At 24.8% G+C, this 24,532-nt stretch overlaps 1 protein-coding gene across 1 annotated transcript in view; it reads left to right on the top strand.

Annotated features, from left to right (window-relative positions):
- The window catches only part of LOC145844084 (inositol hexakisphosphate and diphosphoinositol-pentakisphosphate kinase 2-like), a 52,516-nt gene that overhangs the window by 5,923 nt on the left and 22,061 nt on the right, over window positions 1–24,532 (top strand). Inside the window, exons 2-20 of the mRNA XM_082951433.1 lie at window positions 524–719; window positions 1,779–1,949; window positions 2,624–2,781; window positions 4,797–4,898; window positions 5,097–5,258; window positions 5,587–5,708; window positions 5,956–6,057; window positions 6,314–6,400; window positions 10,415–10,588; window positions 11,265–11,374; window positions 11,437–11,571; window positions 13,540–13,566; window positions 14,930–15,051; window positions 15,213–15,328; window positions 18,406–18,459; window positions 20,192–20,258; window positions 21,025–21,166; window positions 21,321–21,450; window positions 21,605–21,695. Coding sequence (XP_082807559.1) covers window positions 524–719; window positions 1,779–1,949; window positions 2,624–2,781; window positions 4,797–4,898; window positions 5,097–5,258; window positions 5,587–5,708; window positions 5,956–6,057; window positions 6,314–6,400; window positions 10,415–10,588; window positions 11,265–11,374; window positions 11,437–11,571; window positions 13,540–13,566; window positions 14,930–15,051; window positions 15,213–15,328; window positions 18,406–18,459; window positions 20,192–20,258; window positions 21,025–21,166; window positions 21,321–21,450; window positions 21,605–21,695 — 2,268 coding nt within the window. The remainder of the gene's footprint in view (window positions 1–523; window positions 720–1,778; window positions 1,950–2,623; window positions 2,782–4,796; window positions 4,899–5,096; window positions 5,259–5,586; window positions 5,709–5,955; window positions 6,058–6,313; window positions 6,401–10,414; window positions 10,589–11,264; window positions 11,375–11,436; window positions 11,572–13,539; window positions 13,567–14,929; window positions 15,052–15,212; window positions 15,329–18,405; window positions 18,460–20,191; window positions 20,259–21,024; window positions 21,167–21,320; window positions 21,451–21,604; window positions 21,696–24,532) is intronic.

The following is a 24,532-nucleotide window of genomic DNA, read 5'->3' as shown; positions in this document are numbered from 1 at the left end:
AAATTCAGCCTTAAAGTTTCTGGATGAAAACTGTTCTACATGCAGCAATTATCTTAAAAGTACATTGTACTTTTGATAAAAGAGTTTTTAAGGTTTAACAACAACTTCTTTAAAGTAAACAACATTTTGATAAGATTTGTATTAGTTTTGAATAAACAAAAGTTGTACAGAAAAGAAAATTTAAGAAAACAAGTTTTTATTGTGATTATTTGGTAAATTCAGATCTGAGTAACTATAATTTGATTACTTAAATTCTATTTGAAAATAACTCAAAAGAAAGCAAAAACAATTAATATTATAAGTGAAATTTAAAAACGAATTACACTAAAATAAAGCTTCAAAAAGTCAGTGAATTTTAAAGTGTCTGTAAAGTATATATTTATATATTTTGCAACTTAGTTTTTATACTGATTTTAAATAAAATTATTTATATTTGATTTATTTTTTTTATCTAACTAAATTTTATATTGAATAGCATGTTCATTCAGTTATTTGAATATTTAGTTACTTAAAAATTTTGTAGGTCCCTGACAGACAAATAGTTGTTGGAATTTGTGCTATGGCAAAGAAAACTAACTCCAAACCAATGCAAGAAATCTTGACAAGATTGGATTTGTTCCAGTACATCAGTATTTGTATGTTTCCTGAGTCTACCATTCTTAACAAGCCTGTTACTGAATGGCCAGAATGTGATTGTATGATTTCCTTTCATTCAACTGGTAATTAAGTTTGGAAGTTCTCATAAGTTATGTTATAATGTTATTAATTTTAAGAGCAGTATAAAGTGGAAATTATGAAAGTAATCTTGGTTTAAATATTCAAATTACTAGTTTTTAGTAGTTAAACTATAAATTAAAATACAATTGAATAATCTTTATTAGTTTTATAGCTACTTTATTATTAATCCAAGTTTAAAAAATTTTTACAACGTGCTTAAAATTAAATAATAACAATTTTTTAACAAATTAAAAACAATTTTATTTGTTAAATGGAAAGCCATGATCATAAAAATAAACTTAATTATGATATAACATTGTTTTTATTAATAAAAATAATAATCGTAAGCTTAGTGGTCATTGCTCTTCATTAAACAAGACGTAAAAAAATAATTACAATATTTGTAAGCTCTTTCAAATTAGAAATAGTTTTTAGTATTAATATTTAGGCATAGAGTAGGTCCAACATTTTTTAGAAAAAATAACATTAGCACTTTATTCAAAGCTTAGAGTATATACTATACTATACGATACTTTTAATAAAAAAAATCAATTAATTTTTGTTATACAACAATTTTTAATTTTTTACTAAAATTAGATATCTGTTTTCAACAAGTTGTTTAAAATTTATTGAAGGTTACTCTGAAAAAGTTTTAAAACATTTGCTCAAAAGTTTAAGAAGATGATAAATTTTTAGTGAAATAGTCTATTTTGTCTTTTTAGTTTCTGCCTCCCTTAGAGAACCTATTGAATGCTCTAACTTTGGTCGCTAATATCTCAAAAGTTACTTTGAATTTTAACAAGTGGTAAAAAGTAACAAGTAGCTTATCTAATAATGTAAATAATAAAACTAAAGAAAAGTTTGTATTAAAACTCAATTAGTTTGACTACAAAAAATAGTTCAACACACTTTTGATATTTATAATACAGTTGACAAAAAGTATTTAAAAAGGAAATATATAACTTTAATAATAGTTTTAAATGTAAAATACACATTTTAAATCATACTAATGAGATGTAAACATAGCTCAACTAGAATGTTTATAACTGGAAACTTAATAGGTTTTCCACTCGAAAAAGCTCGTGAATATGCACGGTTGTACAAACCTGTTCTCATTAACGACATTGAACGACAGTTTGATATAAAAGATAGAAGAACTGTTTACAAAATACTTAAGGAAAACGGAATTGATATTCCTCGATACTGTATTTGCAATAGAAACGATGGAATTGGTATATTATTTAGTTATATAATAAATTTAGTTCAGGGTTCATACATGTCAGGCTAAATCATTTTTTAAATATTGGCAGTATGTCAGTTTTATAGTTTAAAAAAATTCTTAACTTGTGACAAGTTAGAAGATATTGAATAAGAATTAAAATGTTTTAATAAAAGTAAAGGTTTCTGAATCTGCGGTTTTTTTAACTTTAAAGAGTTGAGATAGCTTTTTTATACGGTTCTTTAAAATAAATTTTATTGTGTGTTTAAATTATTCAAAGCTGTCCAATTTCTTATATAAAAAAAGCAGATAACCTTCTAAAACTAGAAACGTTTTTGTAGTAATGCGTGGTTTTTAAGAGTCTAAAATAGTATCGTTAAAAAGGTACATTTCTTTTTTATGTTTTATATAACTTTATATTGCTATATAGATTTAAAATAATAAAACTAGCCTTAAGCTGACTTAGTATTCTTAAAACAAATCAAATTGCTTTAAGACAATAAAAGAGCTTGAATTTTTAATGATTTTTAAATTTATTTTATAATGGGTATCATATCTTTAAAGTACTTGAATATCATAAAATTGTAGAAACACAATATAATGGGTTTTTTGTGTTTAATTATAAATTTTACGTCGGAGTGTTTTTCGTTTATTGGTGTTTTAATCAATTATAACTAAAATTTTTAGAAGAAACAAATTTTGAAGAGTTTGAAGATCATATAGTTATTGGGAATGAAACTTTTCACAAACCTTTTGTTGAGAAACCTATTGATGCTGAAGACCACAATATAAATATCTATTTTCCTTCCTCAGCTGGTGGTGGCTGTCAAAAACTGTTCAGAAAAGTAAACATAAAATATTTTGTTGTATTTTAAATTAAGTCTAACTTGAGAGTATAACGACATTAAGTATATGTATTATTTGGTCAGTAATTCTTAATATTTCTGATTGTAACATACGCAGGGTTGCCGATACCATGGAGTTCTGGAAAAACCTGGAGTTTTAAACAGATTTACCATGTAAATTAAGGCCATAGGGGGGGGGGGGTCCGACTTTTTTTTTTACAAAAAATAACTTTGGATTTTATATGAAAGCTTTAAATACAAACTACAAGCCTGTTTTTATAGAATTCAAAAATATAATTTAACTTTTGAGATATTTTATTTTTTGTAAAAAGTTTCCGATACAAACGTATGGACCGCAAATTTTTCGGGGTCAATTTTCTCGGAAATTTAAAAATTCACTAAAAACCTATCTCCTCCTTCATTTTTTGACCTAGAGACTTCAAATTTTCAGAAAATGTTCCTTTTAATATTTTGAAGAATCTGAATGTTGAAATTTTTGAAATTTTGAAAAATAAAAATTTTATCCATAAAAAACTAAAAAAAAGGGTAGTTTTTTGACAATAATTTTTTTTTTACTCAAAATTAAAAAAAAACCTACAATAGATCTCTTTAAAGTTTAATGATACACATTCTGTGAAAATTTGAGAAAGATTACTCAAAAAATGAATGAGGAGATAGATTTTTAGTGAAATAGTCTTTTTTCGCATTTTTAGTTTTCGCCTTCCATAAGGAACCTATTGAACGCCCTTTCTTTGATCGCTTATATCTCAAAAGTTACTTTGAGTTTTTTTAAGCGGTTAAAAGTGTCTGATAGCTCAGATTAAATTCTACAAAATAAGATCGAGTTGTAAAAAACAAAGTGGACCCCCCCCCCCTATGGCCTTAATTATTATTATTATTGGAGTTTATTGTCCGAAGATAGACTCGGGCATTAAAACCTGAGCCGCTTAAACAATACACACGAAAAAAGAAACAAACAAATTACATTCTATGAAAATTAAAAAACTAAGCATAACATAGTAAAAAAAATTACAAACCAATAGTCCTGTATAATCAAATAAAACTTAGTATGCACAAAAAAAAAAGAAGTAAAAATACAAAAACAAAATAAATTTCCAGATATAAACTTATGTATTGACTATAAAAGATTACACATTTATAAAAATTATATACAACAATTTATAATCTGTAGGGGGAAGGCGTAGGGAAGAAAAATTATTCTTAGTGATACTAATTCTTTAAAATAACTAAATAAAAATTACTTCAAACCATCATTATAATGAATTTTTAATCTATAATCACTGTATTTTACTGGTGTTTATATTATTTAGATCTATTTTTTTAGTTTGAATCGAAAATGTTCCACCCTCCCACACGAAACTATATCCTGCGGTAACTTATTTCACATTTTTATTGTTGTGCAGAAAAAACAACATGCATATTAAATTTAATTTTAAAATAGAAATTGAAATAGTATACTTTCAAATACCTTACAGAAACTCATAAAACCTTTGGCAACCCTTCAAATGTTTTTTATTAATTTCTAACAAAGTTTGGAACAAATGAAATATATATGTTCTGATTAATAAATTAATTATTATTTTTTACGAGCTAAGTCTGAGATATGTTGCTTCAATAATAACTTTCATTTTATGGAGTGAAAAATAAATTTATTTTTTATTAGTTTTTTCTTACTTAACTTATAATTTTCGTGATTTTTTAGTAAAAGGTGTGGTTTTTGATTTACTTAATAAACAATAAAATTTTTGTAGATAACATATACTAAATTAAAAATAACTTTGGGTTAGTTTGTTAAATTCATTTAACTTAACTAAATATATTTAACACAAATACTCTAGTTTCTATAAATAAAGTATGTGTAGTTTTCAAACTTTGAATGAAAATAAACATGAGTATTTCATTAAGAAGATAATTAAATAGCAAAAATAATTTTATACCTTGTAGTTTTATTGATTTTTTCTGTTATTAATAACAATTAGGACTTCTATTTCCAGATAGGAAATCGCAGCAGCCAGTACTTTACAGAAAGTAATGTAAGGAGGAACGGTTCTTACATATATGAAGACTTCATGCCAACTGACGGTACTGACGTAAAAGTATGTAAATGCTTCGTCAGGTCGTTTTAAAGTGTAAAATTTTTATGCATTACTATAAGTAGTTGAGTCTTCATTTGATACAATTTCGATTTAGCCAGTAAAATCACCCCCTACTTTTTGAAAGAAAATTTATTGTACTTCAAAAAAAGAATCTAACATTTATTAGCAGTTTAATTGTTTTCTTTCAAATATCAAAAGGTGTACACAGTAGGAGCCGATTATGCGCACGCTGAAGCGAGGAAAGCGCCAGCATTAGATGGCAAAGTGGAAAGGGACAGAGAGGGCAAAGAAGTGAGATTCCCTGTTATTTTGTCCGCAACAGAAAAATTAATTGCGAGACAAGTTTCACTTTCTTTTAAGGTCGGTAACTTTAAACTTTGATAGTATTTAATTGTTAGTAGAAAAGTAAATTAATATATTTTGTAGTTGTAATAAATAGTTCATATTGAGTACTTTTTTTAATATCTGATTTTGTTGTTACAAGTTTAGCATTTATGTATGTAATATTAAATAAATTTACAAATATTTGTACTTTAAATCTGCTTTTAGAGTTTAAGTGTTACTAAATTTTGTTTATTTTTTTAATTATTTGAAAAAATGTTATCTGTTATGTTTAAAAATATATTTACTTACAAGATTATTTTATAATGTTTTGAGTCATTTTAAAAATACAAACTATAATTAATAGCAAACTGTGTGTGGGTTTGATTTTCTTCGTGCAAATGGAAAGTCTTATGTTTGTGATGTAAATGGATTCAGTTTTGTAAAAAACTCAAAAAAATATTACGATGATTGTGCAAAAGTACTTGGGTTAATGAAATATTTATTTAAGCTTTAAAATGTATAAGCTGAGAAAATTTATAGAACTTATAGCTTAAGGTTTTTGTTGTTAACGATTTTATCTGATTATAAAATAGTATAATTTTATGCAAGTTAGTTTGAAAATTATAAATAGAAAATCACTTATTCTAAAACTGCTAGTGCTTTAAAAACATCAAGTTTTAGGTTTATGCACATGCTTAGATTGTTGCTTAAAACTTGCATAAAACTAAAATAGAAACTTGATAATGCGAGAACTTGCTCCACAATACGATATTCCCTGGTCAGTACCCACAGATGCAGAGTATATACCTATTGTGCCCACCACATCGGGATCTATGTAAGTTTTGTTTATTTTTTTAATCATTTAGATACGTTTGGGTTTCTCATAACGGTTGGCTAATTATGAAGTTTCCAAAATTTATAATTTTATATTGGTCGTGAAATTATCGATAAAAATATTTAAATGATAAATTTTATCTAGCAATATATGACAAATTATGGTACAAAGTACATAAAAGCTACAACTTTAAAGTTAAATTTTTTACTATTATAAGTAAAGTAAACATTAATATTTGAAAATAAAATTTATTAAGGATGGAATTACGAACGGTTGTAGCAGTCATCAGACATGGAGACAGAACTCCTAAGCAGAAAATGAAAATGGAAGTCAGACATCCTAAGTTTGTTCTAAATATGCGAAAATTCTCGCTATAACTAAAGATTAAAAAAAATATTATAAAATATGTGTATACTTATATTTATACTGTTTCGCTTTTAAGCTTGCTTAAAATTGCAAATGAAAATATCAAAATATCATTTTAGAATATTTTACTGTATCTAGACCAGGGGTCGGCAAACTGCGGCCCGCGGGCCAAATGCGGCCCGCGGGCCAAATGCGGCCCGCGAAGGGTAAATCTGCGGCCCGCGAGCACGTTATTTTTTTGAATGGAATGCGGCCCGCGAAAGAAAATTTTGCGGCCCGCGAGCATGTAAATGTGGCCCGCTGAGCAAAAATAAATTTTAATTTAATTTTCTTTAATTAATTTAGTTTTAAGTCCTTGTATAACATTTTAAAGGAATTAAAAGACTTTACTGGACTAACTTAGAAATGTAAAAAAGACAGCTTAGCATTCCACCAGGTTTTTTTTCTCAATTTCATTTTAACTTTCTTCATACAACAGTAAATTATTTTATGAAAAATCAGTGTAAAAAGTGTTTCGAGTTAGTAAGATGGTTATATAATACCTATTTAGTAAATAAACTAAATGTAAATGTTTTCCGTTTCGTACAAAAGTAATGCACAGTAATTTACTAAAATGCATTTCTAAACAGTTTTGATTTTATACGTTTTTTATATTTAAGTTTCTATTACAGATGTTTTGTTACTAAATGTTGTATTTTAGTGTGCTCAAAAATATTTAAAATAACATAATAATGAAAAATAAGGTTAATTTTTTTTTTACACTTTGATTTTTTAGAGGGTTTCTTTGCATTTTAAATTAATTCCTATGCAACCAATTAACAAAGATGCTTATATTTTAAACCATTTTTTACTTAATACTTAAAGAGATAAAATTTAATCAATGCACAATTTTCTAACATTATTGTTTCTACGTGTAATATCTAAATGTGTACAGACGAACCTAAAACAATATATATGACATAAATTAAAAAACTTTTATTAGGTATACTTTTTCATTTTTCAAACTATGTTTTTTGGCAAAATAAGATAATTTCTATGCGTTGCATACTAATATAAACAGTTGCTGGTTTTTGGAGTTACCTATTTAGTACAAACTAGATTGAGAAATGGTAACTTATAAGTTTGTACATTTTTAGTCATAATAGTTCAAATTCGACAAAAAAAAATTGTCACACACTCAGACTATGACTGTGTGAAGAATTTAAATCTCTGGCCAGTTTAGTCATTTTTAGTTTTTGGCTTGAATTGCTTTTTGTATGGTAAAACATTGAATAGTTTTGGTCACTCAGACTGACTTTTTTAATTCAAAGAGTGGTAAACTAATTTTATGATGTATGTTTTGTTCAATGCACAGTGTTGTTTTGAATTAAAGTATATTTTAAACTTTAAGTCTTGCAGCTGATATAATTTATACCATTATTTATATTAATTGTATTCATATAAGTGTTAACAATTAGTGTTTCGAAAAAATCCCGGAAAAGCTTGGAATTTGACAATTTATACTTATAAAATCTGAAAAAGCCTTGAGTATGAAAATTATCGAAAAAACCTGGAATTGTAAACAATTTTACATGTTAAGTAATGAAATTTCGATTTGACACAAAAATCTACCACATAAATATTTTTTATTAAAAAACACATTTAAAGTAGCTTAACAGTATCTTGTAAATTTTTCTATATTATTTAAGACATTTTACTTTACTTTAAACTTACTTTAAGACATTTACTTTCAACTTAATTTTATACTAAAAATAGAGGCAAAAGTTGTATTTTTAAAATCTTTATATTGGTGCATTTTCCCTCTGCTTTTAAAGTCTCTTTAACTATTCTTGTTTTTTGTATTTGAACTGCACATAGAAATTTTACTAAAATGTCGAAATTAGGAAAACCACCTGAAATAAAAAGTCTAAAATGAGCAATATCTGTTGTATCAGTTCTCTCATCTTAACAGATTGATTTTGTTAATAATAATTAATAACTTGGGTTATGCGGCTTAATAATCTTCAGACATTTCCTAAACACGACTTCTTGTTGATGTTGAAGAAATAAACAAAAATATTTTAATAACGCCAACACAACTTATTTAAATAAATTTTTAACTTTTAAGGTATCTTTTTTTAGTATATACTTTTCCTATTTTATATCTTGCCTCAACAGTTTTTTTTTTTGATCAGTCTGTAGTTACTAAAAAAAATCATGTGCGTTGTTTAAGCGATTTATTTTTTGTTTCTCGCAATAACTCCAAACTAACGTATTGTAGTTCTTATAGCTCCTCTTATAACTCACATTTGCTCTTTTTAAATGCAATATTTGCAAAGCAGATAAAGAATTGCTATAATGCTCAATAAAAATAGGTTTTTCTAATTCATTAATTCATAGCTTAATAAATTTATATACATCTGTTAAAAACATTTAAAATCTTAGTTGTCCATTTAGGTTGAATAATAATATTTTTTCTAGTTATTTAATTAATTCACTGTTAATAAACTTCGATATATCTTTATTTTGTGAACCTTATTGTAAACTTGGTTGCCAAACATTCAGGCTAGTTTGAAAAACTTAAAAACTAAGACTAGGTTAATGCTATTTAAGAAATTTTTTTAAAGCTCAGGTGTATCTGAAACTTTTATTTCAAACACTTTCAATAAATCTTTGAATTCTCAGAATAATTTTTATGACAGTAGTGTAGTTTACTAATAGTAATTTTTTTTGTCTATTTACATAATGTGCTTTTTTATCATAATGATGTTTTAGTTATGATTTAAGCTTGATTAACAGAAAGTTTTAAGCTATTTTAAATTATAATAATCTTTAATATAATTCAGACATTTTTAATTTTAAAGTGGCAACCGTGTAAAAGACTAATTAATTACTAATAAAGTATTTTATTAAAGTATTTGAGCATTAATTACGTTAAAAAAGTTGATTTAGCTTAACTACAGTATAAATAGGTATTAAATTTATTAAATTAACTAATTACTGAATTTTCAAAAGAGTGCAAACTATTTAAGACGCAAAAACTATTTTCAAAAGCTAACATTTTTTTAAAATATGAAAAGGTGGTTCATAATATAAAAAATGTATAAAAGTGACCCATATATTTTCTTCAAGCTCGGTTTTTATAGAGAGTTAGGTTGCAAGAATAATAATAAAAATAACTTACTAAGTTTAACTCATTAGGTTTTTTAAAAGTACATACTTTATTAAATCTTAAGTGCATTAAACAATGTAAATTCTATTCCAATAGATATTTATATATTAAATAGGCATTCTATGTGTAGCTAAAAGTTATTTAAAGTCATAAATTGAATAAAAGTAAAACTATCTCTGGTGTGACCAAAACTAAAACTAAAAGATTATTTAAATATCACTAAAACTAAAACTGTGGCCCGCGAAGATTTTGAAAAATTGAAATTTGGCCCGCGAGCACCAACTGCCTGCCGACTCCTGATCTAGACTAACATTAAAGAATTCGAAGTAACTTCTAAAAGGTATAAGAGTCTAAAATTGATTAGTTAGTTACATTTTAAAATACAACCTAATGAAAATAAGATTAAGCTATGAATTTATGTTCTACGTTTTCAAACCAATTGTCTTCATAATAAGCAGTTGGTTTTTAGTAAAATTTTTATTACACATAAATATTTTTTTATGTTAAATGTGTTTTCTTTCATACAGAACTTTTTATTGAAGTTTAGTTCATAAAAGTTTTATTTTTTTAAACGAACTCAAGTTTATGTTGTTTAGTTAAACAAATAATTTGTTTAGAAAGTAGTTTTTTGTATTCCAATTAAAAATATATAAATAAAAGTAAGGTTTTTTTCTAGATAAAAAAACATTTAAAAAAAATTTAAACACTTAACAAATTTGATATTATGATACTTTTTATTTTATAAAATACAGTAAAAAGTAAATAAATAAATATATATAGTAAAATCAATGAGTTAAATACAATTTGTTGATGCTTAAATTTTTACACTATGTTTTTTAGATTTTTTGAATTGTTCGACAAGTACGGAGGTTCAAAAACAGGAAGGTTAAAATTAAAGCGACCGAAGCAACTTCAGGAAGTTCTTGATGTGGCAAGATTTTTATTATCGGATCCTGATAACCACATAAATGAGAAGCAACACAAAGTTGAACAACTTAAAATGGTACTAGAAATGTAAGTTAATAAGCTATGATTCAAATAACATATTTTTACAGCAAATATTGTGAATAGTCTTTTTATCAATGAAGTTTCATGATTGATTGTAGGTTGGATTTAAACTTTATATCAATTAATTTGTAATTTTGTGTTATTCGAGAAAGTCTATATTGGTTAATTAATATTAAGAACATTTTTGATCTAACCATAATACTAAAGTGTGTTTAAAGTATTGATCTACCGGATCCGGAAATTTTTGCTGAGATCTGGCCGGTTCTGAATCTGATAAATTGGAAAGAGAAATAATTAATTTTTTGTACCAAAATGTCTATAACTTAATAAATAATAAAACTTAAACTATAAAAGTAGTTCCTTACAAAAGATATAAAATATACCCCTTAAGATGAATAACTAAACTTATCTTCAAAGCCTTTCTTATTTTCATCTGTTTAGTTTTAATTATATAATTTAGTTTGTATTAACTTCCTAAATGTTTTTGTATGAGAATTTTAAAGGGTTTAACATTTAATTAAAAGAGTAAAAAAAAGTTTAAAGAATTATGTTGTTAGGTATGTTTAATGAAAAAATCAAATATAGGCTTTTTTACATATTAGTGTGAAATGTATTCTAATTATTTTATATACCACACTTTAGTATTAATGTAATAACTGTGAAAAAATCTTCAATATATAAGGTACGGTCATTTTTCCGGAATAAACCGAAAAGTACAGTTCAAATACGTTGGTAAGAAGAAAAAGAAAGCACCAGTAGCTAGTTCTAGCTCTGAAGAAAACAATGATAAATGTTGGTTTTCTGTTTAAAATCATTTTATCAATGAAAACTGTTCCATCTCAACATCTTAACAGCTGTAGTTAGTGAGAAAGACGAAGGAGCTGCGTTGTTGCTGATATTGAAATGGGGTGGTGAGCTGACTCCTGCTGGTAGAATTCAAGCTGAAGAGCTTGGAAGGGCTTTCAGGTGCATGTATCCTGGTGGACATGGTTGGTTTGACCGAAATTTAAATAAATTTAATTAAGTTTTAAATTCTAAGTTGTAGGTTATTGTCAAGGGATTTGGTTTTATTTTTCAATATTTGCATTAAGACTTTGTTACTTAATTTAACTATAAGTTAACTAGTTTTATCTAGTAGTACTATTACATTTATTAACTATTGTAGTAAAACTCTTAATATTGATTGATTACACATCTTTAGAAAAGTTTGTTACTAATATGATATTTTAAATCTAAGATGCCGAATTAGGGTTGACAACGTACGGTCTGTAAACTGAAATCTCTGGCCCGCGACATATTTTTCAGTTCAAAAAAGATGTGTAAATTAAATGAAGTTGAGAATTTTGGTATAAAGTATTTTTAAATGTACTCTAAACTGCTTGTTAGTGAAACATAACATATATATCCCACAGATGTTTTTGTGTTAAAGCTTTTTTTAATAAGGCCGGCGTGCGAAAGATTATTTCTGGTAATAGATATGTTGATAGATCAACTAGATATGTTGCTCATCTCCACGTTAAGTTTTTATTTACATCAAGGAAATTCTTAAAAAGTAGGGCTTTGTGGGCTACCGATGTTGGTGACCCAACATCTAAAGCCTCAGTTGGGTCAGGTTGACTTCCTGTGGGCAGATAGTCAACCTGACCTTTTTGTTCATACTTCTCATTTATATTATTATAGTTGGACATAATAGCTATACACTACTTAATGCTACTCTAGGCTACTTTATAGAAATCAGAAAGACAGTTTTAAGTGATGAATCTTTTATATAAAACACAACAAGAAATACAAGCATAAACAAAATTATAAATTACTATTATAACACTTTAAAAAGTGGAAGCTATTTAAATCTATCAAAAGACTTAGAACAATAAACTAAAAATTAAATAAAACTTTTAGTAAACAATAAACTTTGAAGGTTTAACTAACTATTAAAAAATAAACTTGGCTTAAATGTTCAAACAATAAAACACCAGTTGAAAAATTCACTTTTAAAACAATACTAACAATAACATTCACAAATCAGTTCAAGGTAGTTGTTGCTTCCAGCTGCACACCAAACTAACCCAACTGCTTACAAATAACTGCCCGTCACGTTCTGATGTTTAGTTGCATCAGAATTAGTTTGAAACACGTCAGATGATTCTCATTGGCTAGTGCAAGGAAGCGCATCTAACTCAAAATATTTTCTGAGCTCAACTTTGAATAATGAATAATGCACGTATTCATTACAGCTTATAATGTCGGCAGCTTTTATGAGAAAAAGGTCACATTAAATCCAAAAAAACATTCTTTTAAATTAAAAAACTATATAAGAGCAAATGTGTAATAAAATATACTGAAAGTTGTTAGTTTTATTTACTATCAAGAAAAAGTAGGCATGTTTTTGTTCTTTTTTTATGTTAAAAAGCAAGTCCCAGACTGTAGATTTTTCTAGGAACACACCGAAGTCTCAAATATTAAGATCAGCTAAAACAGAGTTCTTGTCTTATTGTTGAATTGTAGTCAATTGACAATTCAATACAAGAATATTACTTTTCATTTCTCCTATATTCGACTATGTAATCTCTCAAGTATAGTACTTTTATTTCAGGATTTATAGTTGACGCTATGATTGATGGATACTGGTTGGTTAAACCTTTAACAGCACTATTTACTAGCAAAGCACTCAACATATTTGATTCTATTTATCGAAGATGTTTAATCATAAACAAGTATTTTGTTTTCCTTAAGGTTATAGTTTGTTAACTTTTAAAATGATTAAATATCAGTCAACATGTATAGCTTGGTCAATAAAACCTTTCATTTGTTTTGGTGTCAACCAAAAGTTGTTTAATTTAAGTCTTTGTTATCAGTTTATAACAGAATTATTAAAATATTTTATCTTAGTATAACTTCAAGCCTTCTTACTGTTTATTTTTTTGTACTTTTAATTTTAATATACTTTTAATTTTCAGTTTTCGGTTTGTGTGGAGACATAATAGGTAATCAGAGTGATTTGTGTGTTATGTATTTAAATTTACTTCAACATTTATTTAAATTAAAAAAGGATTTTGTCTTGATATCACTTTGTAGAAGATCACACTAGTTTGGTTTATGCTTGTGTGGTGCATTATTTCATATTCTTGCTTTTATTTTATTTAAAAAGATTATGGCAAAATTCTTAAGATTTAGTAGAATCTAAGCAATATTTATGCTTTATTGTTATCACTTATAATATATCTTTGTTCAAATAATTTTATAGAACTATATTGTACAGCAAAATTCAAGTATTTTAATAGTTTAAAAAAAATATTTTAAGTTAAATTGTTTTAAATTAAGTTATTGCATGTGTTCAATAGATAAAGTTCCTTAGTAAACAAGTTCGTAGGAAAATATATTAACAAAAAAGTAAAAGTATTAAACTTATCATAACTTAATTTTTTCGTCTTCTAATTAAAACACAACGTCCAATTTGTATGTCCGTAGAACTTTTGTTTTAGATTTGCACGTAAAGCGCCGTAAGTTTTAAAAATTGACTACTTTAAAAAATAATGCGTAGTTTTAAGTTCTAACTTTAGTTTATAAATATTAAAAAGTTCATTCTATTAATTATAAAATTTTACATATATCATATATTTTAGTTTTTCAAATTAAAGGTTTAACAAAACTCTTTGTAGGTAGTTCTTCAGATGTACTATACGATAAAAATTAAGTTGTATTTTTACTTGTTTACTTTATAAGCAGTTATTTGAAAGTGTTAAAGTATTATAGATTGAGAGAACTACGATTATGTACGACAATTAAAATATTTCATTAACTATATATTAGCTTTAGTTTGAAACTTAAAAACTGTTTTCATTACACGTAGAAACAGACTAAAATTTTTTTTAAGCATTATAAATTAAAATATATTATTTTAGAATAAATTATAAGTTGACAAATCGTTTTATCATAAAAACTAATCATTAAAACTGTATTATTAATAAGTTATAAAATATTTGTATAAGTACGTAACTTAAAGTTAGTTTAGTATAAATTATTTTAAATAGAAACAACTTTTTTAGTTCTTAATTTATTAAACTTAAATTTTTAAATTCTGTTTACTAATTTCGTAGACATTTTAAAATATTTAATTCTTACTACTGCGCAGAGTTGTTTACTTGAATTTGGATAGGAACCCTTCATAATTTATAAATTTAGTACTTAAATAGTTAACGTTACAACTATTCAAAAATTTTGCTTTTTCGGACCTTTAAATTTTTTTTTTGATGTCTACTATTTAAAAGGTGATAAATTTGATATAAAATAAGAATACGAATGGCTGCAATCTAAAGTTTGATTAGTTATACCTTAAAATTTTATTAGGTGATTATGCTGGTTATCCTGGATGCGGCCTGCTTCGATTGCACTCAACCTACAGACACGATTTAAAAATATACGCTTCTGATGAAGGCAGGGTCCAAATGACTGCTGCTGCCTTTGCAAAGGTATTTGTTTCCAACCTTCATCAATTTTAAGACAAATCTGTTTTATTACTTACTTTTATAAATTAAAAACAGTAAGTAATAGAAAGTTTTTCAAGAAATATAAAAAGTAAATTTTATAAAACAAAACAATTTTTTTCTTTTTACTTTTTCGATTTTACTAGGGATTGTTAGCATTAGAAGGTGAGTTAACTCCTATTTTAGTACAAATGGTAAAAAGTGCAAACATGAACGGTCTTCTCGATAACGAAAGCGATAATCTATCAGAAGGCCAACAAAAGTTAGTTTTTTAGTTGATGTTCTTAATGTTGTCTTAATCTAAAATATTTAAGACAGTTTATGTATTAATAGAAAAAAAAACTAATTTTACTAGTAGCAGGCGTTTTAAATCACAAAAAAATTATCAATACCATTTGTCTTAATATTTTTATTTGTGTCTATGAGTAAGATGCGAGGTTGAAATCTTTATTATAAGTAGTGTTGTAATGCAGCAACCGTATATTTGTTATCCCTATGTTCTAAAACAGCTTGCGCGATACATTATCACCTGAATTTTACGATTGCGACTTATTGTCGGTTTTGTCATGTTGGATCCATTTAAGCTCTGCTTTAGACATCTCGATAAAAACTTTTGGTATTATATAGTGGTTAATTGAACAAAACAAAAATCTTCTCAAAATTTTTTGTTCAAGGACCTGGATACACAAAAAGACCTCTCGGTCATCGAGTTGCATACCCAACTTAATAAAAATCATAATGAGCTAAAAAGGAAAAAGAAAAAAAAAACTTTACAGTACTTTATAAAAACTTTACACATACTTTATAATCTAGGTATAAAAGTCAAGTTGCCCTTACTAGCTACGATCTTTACAGAGTATCTTATGGAAATCATTCGTCGGACTTGTCTTAGCATTATAATTGACGTAGCATCGTAAATTGGTTGGTAATTTAAATTCTCGGCATTTAGTGTTCTGCATATACTTGATTTCCAAAGCGGTGTGGTGTAAATTTTAAAATTAAAATCTCGACTTAAAGTTATTAAAATTCTGTTTACATAAAAGAAAAAAAACTTAATCAAAAAATGAGTTGGAAGCATAATAAATCATTACCGTTAACGACTTTAAGATATTATACATGTATTAAGTTAGAAGACAAAAAAAAAGTTGTATTTGTGCAAGCTTTAAATAGTCTTGTTTAAAATAGGTTGTTGAGAAATAAGGAAAACTTTAAAACTAAAGGCTAATGTTAACACACTAGTTTTAAAGTATAAAATTTACCTTAAACTTTAGCAATCATATATTATGAGCTCGAAATTTTTTATTATTCCTGTTTTTTTTTAATAAAAAAAGTTTTTGAATACTTGATTTTTAGTTTTAAGTGTTTTTAAATTAAGCTTTTTTTATAATAACCTTTTTATTTAGATATTTTATGGTCAAAATCTTTCTACCTTTATAAAATTTAAAACTAACTAGAAAATAAAAGGCAGTTTGTAAACATTATATTAAAGTATGTATAAAATAAGTTGTTTAAAAATTTTAAAGGTTTTAAAGTACTATTTAACAGTTATGTACTCTAAATAAATTATATTTAAAAGATACAATTTTTGTACTTTTTTTACGATTTGGGCTTATTTAAATGGCTAATAAGTTATCCCAATCATTAAAGCAGAAAAATATGAATTATGTTTTATTAATTTAAAAAATAATGCATTATATAAAACTTTAATGCAACAATAACTACAATAACTTTAAAATCATCTCAAAAGTATTTAAAATGTTTTGTTTACTTTCTACAAATAACATATTTCTTATTTAAAATTTTTAGTTTATATGAAGATATATATTTTTTTAATTGTGTTTTGAAGTAAATGTTAAACCAATTTTCATTGAAACATGCCTTATTAAAAAGTTTATATCAAAAATTAAGATTCTTTGTTGTCTTAAAAGTGTATACTGTTCACAATATTTCCAAAATAATAGTTATTTTCGTCTTTATAGACTAGTTAAAATTGTATTTTTAAACTTTTTATAATTCAGACTTAAGCTATTTTGTATTATAATATTGTTAGTTTCCCTGTACTCATATAATCCCACCCATTTCGTACACATCTTTTAACTGTAACCATTTTTTTAAGCATAATTTAAAAAAAGACTATAAGAAGCCTAATGTTAATTTTAATTTTCAGTAAAATCAGACTAATATTCGGACTTTACGTTTTTTATATGCTTAAAAGAATGGCAACTATGTTCTTACTAACTATAAAATAGAATAGTTGCTGTTTAATGTAAAAAAAAAATAAAACCTTAGTTATTTTATTACAAAATATCTGAACATAACAAGTTTTTTAGAGTATAATAACAATAGTTTTCGAAGTACTTATGTTGTTAAAACTAACGACATTTCTTGTGTAAATTTGATAAAATAGTTTAACGGAGTTTTAATTTGGTACAGAGTACATTAACAGCCTGATTATAATTTTGTTGAAATGTGATCTTAATTAAACACAGATAAACGTCTTTAGTTTAATAAAACGTCTTTAGTTTAATAAAATAAGTACTTGAAAGTTACTATAAAAACCTAGTTATAAATTAGTAATTATAAGCAATTATTTAACAGTTACTCTAGCCAAAATTCAAAATTATAATAAGCATTAATAACAGCTTTGTACTAATATTTAAGTCATCAGTGTTTTAAAAAATTATAATAAACTAGAAATTTTAAACAAAATTATATGTAAGTTAAGCAAACAACCATTTTTAATATCAAACATAAAATTTTTAACCTTTGTTTTTATTTTGATATTTTTCTTGTTAATTGAGGCTATATCATTTTTGACGGTAAATGTTGATTGTTAGTACTTTGTTATAACAATTTTTCGATTTTATACAAAGTTAACTTTTTTAAATTGTACAAGCATATGTTTTACACACTTTTAATTCTAACACTAAAAAAAGTTATTTAATGGCTCATTTGCTAATGTAAATTTTGACATATGAATGTATAAGTGTTTAGAATAGTATTTATTTTACAGCTTAGAAATAACTTTAATATTTTTTTTTGAAAAAACTATAGTGTTACCTTTCAAAATAAGTATAGACTATCTGTTACAAATATTCTATGCTTATTAAGAAAAATATTCTTAATTAATATGTCATTTTTAAATTAATTCGACATAAATAACTTTTTTTGTTCTTATATGGACTAAATTGTTTTGTACTAAATAAAACAAAATTATAGTTACTTGATACTTTTATAACTAAAACGCTCATTAAGGTTTAATTTATTTTAAACTAGCTAAGGTTGTAGAGAATCTTATATTAGTAGTATATATAATTGTAACAAAAAACTTATATTCAGTCTTCTTCATCGGGACGAAGAAGTTAATGACTTGATTGGAAAAATGCAGACTTCGTTCGTTGTTTATAGTTTTGCTTTTTTTCATTTTGTAATTGGGTCAAGTATCAGTCATTTAATTTTCAGATATACACAATTTCAAAAATTTATAAATTAATTAGTTTCATTTTTAAAGCCAATTAAAAACTATTGTTTTTCATCTGTTGGTTTAATTTGATGTGGTTGTGTCGGACTTTTTTAAACATTGTTTTGTGAAATTGATAAATCTGGTATATTACTTGTTTAGATTTTTAATTGTGTATTTTATCTTAATTGGAAATGAGTTTGTTTTATAAAGTTTCATAAGATCAATTAATAAAAATCAAATGTCAATTTAGAGCTGTACATGAAAAGTTAACTTAATTTAAGTTTTTAATTACTAGTAGTAAATCATTTTGAATTCTTCATAATTTTCACTAATGTTAAAAAGGTTTAAAATAAATAAGTAAAAAATAAATTATGTCAACAGTATTATTAACAAAATAAAATTCAGCAATTACATGAACTCAAAATATTCCCTGTCTAATTTTTACTTGTTCAAATTAAAACTTAAACTGTTTTTGATTATTTTGTTTCTTAATATATGCTCTTTCTTGTTATACATTATCTTTTATGTCAAAAGACTTTGTGAGAATTCAACTTTTTTGTTGAATTCTTTTTTAACTAAATTTTTGTTGTATTTTTATATCATGTATGTATTTAAAAAAAAAATTCAGATTATTTAAAATTGAAGAAATACGAATAACAAATTAGATAATTTGCTTATTTAAATTGTAAAAATATAAAGAACATTTACATAGATTTCTAAAATAAAAATATACTTTTTAATTTTTATACAAATTTAATAAAACAGCTTTTTTGTTATTTTTTAAATAAATTTTTACATTATTAAATTAAGTTTTACTTTCAACAACATAGTTTTGCATGATCTTAATTTCATACCGAGTGTTTTAAAATCCTTAAAAGTAAAATAGAAAATATATATGTTTTTAGATTTACTTCACTTAATTAAAAAGAAGAAATAAATAAAAGTTCATAATATAGTTTTACTTTTAGTTGAAAAATTATTTCTTTAACGTGTTTTTTATGCAAACAAAGTTTGAGTACCATTTCTGTTTCAAAATTTGTTTGTAAAGTAATTTATTAAACTAGTTACGAGAAAGTAAATTAACTTATTTTAATTACAAAGTTGTTCAAAGCTGATTAGAAAGTAATTTATATGTTATAATACTTATTTAATTTGATTTTTTTTTTTGATAACCGTTTAACAAATTATTTTCTTTTCAAATTAATATTGTAAATATGTAGTTTAAAACTATAACAAAACCAACATTTATATATACAATTCAGATCCATAATTAATTACCGCTCCTTCTAGAAAAACCTCTTAAAAAACAAAGTGATAATGAATTATTAAATATACAAAATACTTAATACTCAACTTTATAGTAATTCTAAAATGCTTCTTGCGTTACTTTAGTTAGTTACTATTTATAATTACTTGTCAATAATTATTCTAAATTTATCACAATTAAATGACTTCAATTAATTACTGATAGATTCAATTTTATAATCATAGGGTGTATTATAATTCAAAAAATTGTTTTACATTTTATTGGGAGTTAATCTTATAAAACTGTTTATTACTTAATTTGTTGCCTGGTAGAGTTATAAACTGCAAAAATTAATACATATGAATTAATTTTTATGTAAATTTTTAGAGAAATAAAAAAATAGTTTACTTTAATAGAGTGAAACAACGTCTTCAAGAAATACTGAATCGGGATGAAAAAATAGTTGAAGACAAGTTTAAGGAGGTAGTTGTCTTTTTTACATAACTAAAATATAAGTCTAATAAACTGAACAATATTTAACCACCTTACAGCCTAAGAATTATAAACTGCTTAAAAAAAAACTATATTTCCGTATAAGACTTCTTATGTACATAAAGTACTTGCTTTATGTAACCGAGTTAAACGATAAATAGTTTGCGCAAAGTCAAAGAACCTAAAGAAATGATTATTAATTGTTCCATGAAACTATCAAAAATTTATATTTTTGTAATATTTTAAAATAATAATTATAAAAGCAAATTGATTATAAATTTTTAACATAAGAGTTCAAGTAGTCATTAACTTATTTAAATTAAACCAGCTTTTTAATGATTTTTAAAATAACTCTGATGGGTTTTTAATACGTGGATATTAGCTATCTAATGATATGTTTTAAATAGCATAGGATATACTTTTATAACAAAAGTTCAAAATAATTGATATCATGCAACACAAGTATTTTTTTATTTAGATAAATTTAAAGTTTTTTTTTATCCATTAAACTTTGTGTTATTATTTTGATCTGAAGTTTATTAAAATGAATACCAAAAATAATGTATACAATTATTTCCTTATCATATAGTTTACAGTAAATGATGGTTGTAGTATTATATATAGTATTGTTATATTGTTTAACTAAGGGTATTGTAAACAGAGATATTATATTATCTTTTTGTTTTTATTAGCTTCCTTTGAATTAAAACATTAGTATCCCTAAGCAATTAATGGGTTTATTGTACGTTTTATACAGTATTCACCTCTGAAGAAAAAATCTATTGTTGAAGCCTTAAAGTTCTTGGAAAGTCCAAAGCAATCTTGCAACAAAGTTCATGAATTGATTACTCAATTAAACGTTCATCTTAAAGGCTTATTAGAAAAAGATGAATACAAAGGTAGGTTTTTTAGTTTTTCTGTATTTATTCATTTGTTTATGAAAAAATTAAAAAAGACTTTTAATTTTCAAAGCGTTGTTTACAGTTATAAATAAACATTTGATGCTTCAAGTTATTTTTGTTTGGTAGTTTACATTACGTTTTTATTCAAAAGGAATAAAGCTGTACCACCGTGAGTCATTAGATATTATGATAAAAAGATGGACTAAACTTGAAAAAGACTTCAAAATGAAAAATGATGACTTTGATATCAGCAAAATCCCTGATATATACGACTGCATCAAGTTTGTTTATATGTATTTGTACGTTATTAGAAACTCAAACACTATATGTTTTTAACTGTTGTCGTTGTTGTTTTTTCTAGACATTTAAAAGTTTATCTAATTGTGTATAATTTATAACTAAAAATATGTTTTACATGAGTTTTTTATTAAATAGGTACGATTTGCAACACAATTTAGACTTGGTTAAAAACTTTTTTGACATCTACACAATATCAAAGTCGTTAGCTGATGTTGTAATTCCCCAGGTAAACTTTTAAAACATATGTTTCAAACTTATAATGCGAAAGTTTTCATTTAAAACTTTAAGTATAAACTAGAATTTTTTACAAATATTTTTATTTTTAATAAAGCTCTTTGATCGACATTTTTCTTTTTATTTTGTTATACTCACAAAAAGTTCTTTTTACGTAGAGTGCAACTAAACAGAAATACAATAGTTATATATAAAAGGTTGTTAAATATTTTTCTTAGCAGTTGTATTCTTAGACTTATGTTGTTTTTTTCAAAGTTTTCTAATGATTGTAGGACTATATTGGACATTTAATTTTAAGAAAAAAAAACAAATATTATAGTTATTATACATGGTTGCCACTTTACCTGGAAAAACCCGGAATTCGACAATTTAGGCAAAAATAACCTGGAAAAACTTGGAATTTAAGAAATTTTGAAAAAAAAACCTGGAACTTTTAATAATTTTAACTTTTTCAGTAGTAAAATTTCGATTTGGCACAAAAAATCAATCATATAAATAACTGTTCAAAATTGTTTGCTAACAAAAGATCCTAGTGAAGTAACTTCACTGGAATATTAATAAAAACAAATTATACAGTAATCTTCCTTTATTCTACCAACATATGTTTCTGTGTGTCAACGAATCAACACACTTCAACTGGGTTCTGTAAAAAAATAATTACTGTAATGAGAGAATAGAAGCATAGAATAAAGTAAGTGTATACATGTTTTCATTAAAATAAGATATTTTCTACAGATACAGGGTTGCCACACACTCAGGGAACTCAGGGAATCTCAGTGAATTTTCAAACTGTAGAAAATCTCAGGGAAACTCAGGGAATTTTGGCATTTTTCTTTTAACTCAGGGAAGTTTTGATTTTTTCTCTAAATTTCAGGGAAGTTTTTGAAAATCTCAGGGAAATATTTTTCTAGATCTAGAATGAGGTTTAGTTAATCCAGTTTCAATATTCTGTTCAAAAGTAGTAATTTTTATTATTTAAGTGGTTATTTAGATTTTTTTAGCCTTGCGGCTAGTTCTTCAATATTCTTAGTATTAACATTGTAGTTTTTTTAAGTTTTAAATTTATATTTACTTAAGTAAAATCAAACAGTTTAGAGAAATGAAAGTTGTTGTTAACTATTCATTGCAAAATTCTAATAAACTATTTATTTTTAGTTACTTATGTAGTTTAAAAAACACTATGTTGTACTATTAGTTCTTATTTTTTAAATAATAAAGTTATTTGTTATTTGTTTACAACTACTTGTTTTCAGTAAAAAAAATTAAAATGAATACAGATTAGTGTTGTATTACTTTTGTTAATTAAACTTTCTTTTTGCAGGTTTTTTTACAATAATGTTAAGCTTTTAAGTTTTATTTACTGCATTCAGAACAGTTGCTAGGAAAGACATACAAGTCATAATGAAGTTATTATGTATGCATTTAAGTGAGTTCTTCATGTGAAATTATTATTATAGTATAATTAAATTTTGTCAATTAAAATGTCAAACAAATTAAACTTTATTCTTTTATGTAGAAAGTTAACTAACAAGTTTACACAAAGTTGTGCAAAAATTTAGTTTTTAATTTTTAATTGGTTTAAACCTTTTAAGATTGAGTTTTTGAAAACAGTTTTTTTCATAAATTTAATGCAGAAGCATACACATACAACCTTCCTTTTATTATTAAAGAAAAAAACTGAGAATGAGGTATTAATAATTTGTGTTAGAAGAGAAAAATTTTTTTTTTATGATTTGAAAAATACTCAGGGAAACTCAGGGAAATTTAAGGTTACTCAGGGAAATTTTTGGTCACTCAGGGAAGATTTTTTGGCTCAAAGAGTGGCAACCCTGCAGATAATAGTTATTAATAGGTGAAATACTTAATATTAAATCCGACTGTTATAAAACTATATAATATTTGTGATTATTAAGACTAAAATAAGTAAAGTAAGCTAAATTACACAACAAAACATAATATAAACAAACAACTCACGTTAATGGGAAAGATAACTAATTCAAATTTTATTGTTGTTAACTAATGAAAAATACATTCGTTACAACTAATAATTACGTCACAATGTAAATGAGGTTATTTAAACTGTTTAATTTGTATTGCAAAGAACATTAATTTAGTTTTTATGTAATCTATTTTGAACAAAAATAAAACATTAACCATTAGTTAGTGAATCAATAAAATTTAATAAAACTTAACGACGCTGAAGGCAATAAAAGTCACAGAAACTCGATGTAACATGTATATTATATATTGAATGTTTGTAATAATTGAATCAAAGTTTAATAGAATTAGGAAGCAGATTTAGTTCAAATGTAAAAATCAAAAATTAAAAAAATTAAACTTTAAGAAAAAACAAAACACAAAAAACAAAATTGTTATTTTGCTTACAATGTACTGACCGATAATTAATTTACAGCGACATACATAAAATCATAATGACCTAAATTAGATATATACTGTATTTTATAATTAATAAAATAATTAATGGTAAAGTAGGAGTCGGCTGTTTAATTTAAATATCCCATACAGATAATTAAAATATTTAATAAGTAAATTGTGTTATATATGAAAGTTAAAATGTAAAACAACAAGGTAGTCATATGCTAAGTATAAACCTGCAGTAAAAAACCTACTAGCTCTCTTGGGCGTAGTAGGTAAAAAAGCACGGTTTATCTGTGATTTGAATACAGGCTTCCAATTAAACTTGGAACTTAACATATAAAGGTGTGAAGAATTATAGTCGGAGGGTAAAGTGAATATAAGAAATTTCAGAGAATAGAAAGTGACTTGTGTGAAATAGATATAAATAATAAATGAATAAAACTATATGTT

This window comes from Thalia democratica, chromosome 1 (assembly GCF_965202585.1).
Source record: "Thalia democratica chromosome 1, ktThaDemo2.hap1.1, whole genome shotgun sequence".
In the NCBI taxonomy this organism is placed as follows: Eukaryota; Metazoa; Chordata; class Thaliacea; order Salpida; family Salpidae; genus Thalia; species Thalia democratica.
This window is presented reverse-complemented; position numbering and strand designations above follow the sequence as displayed.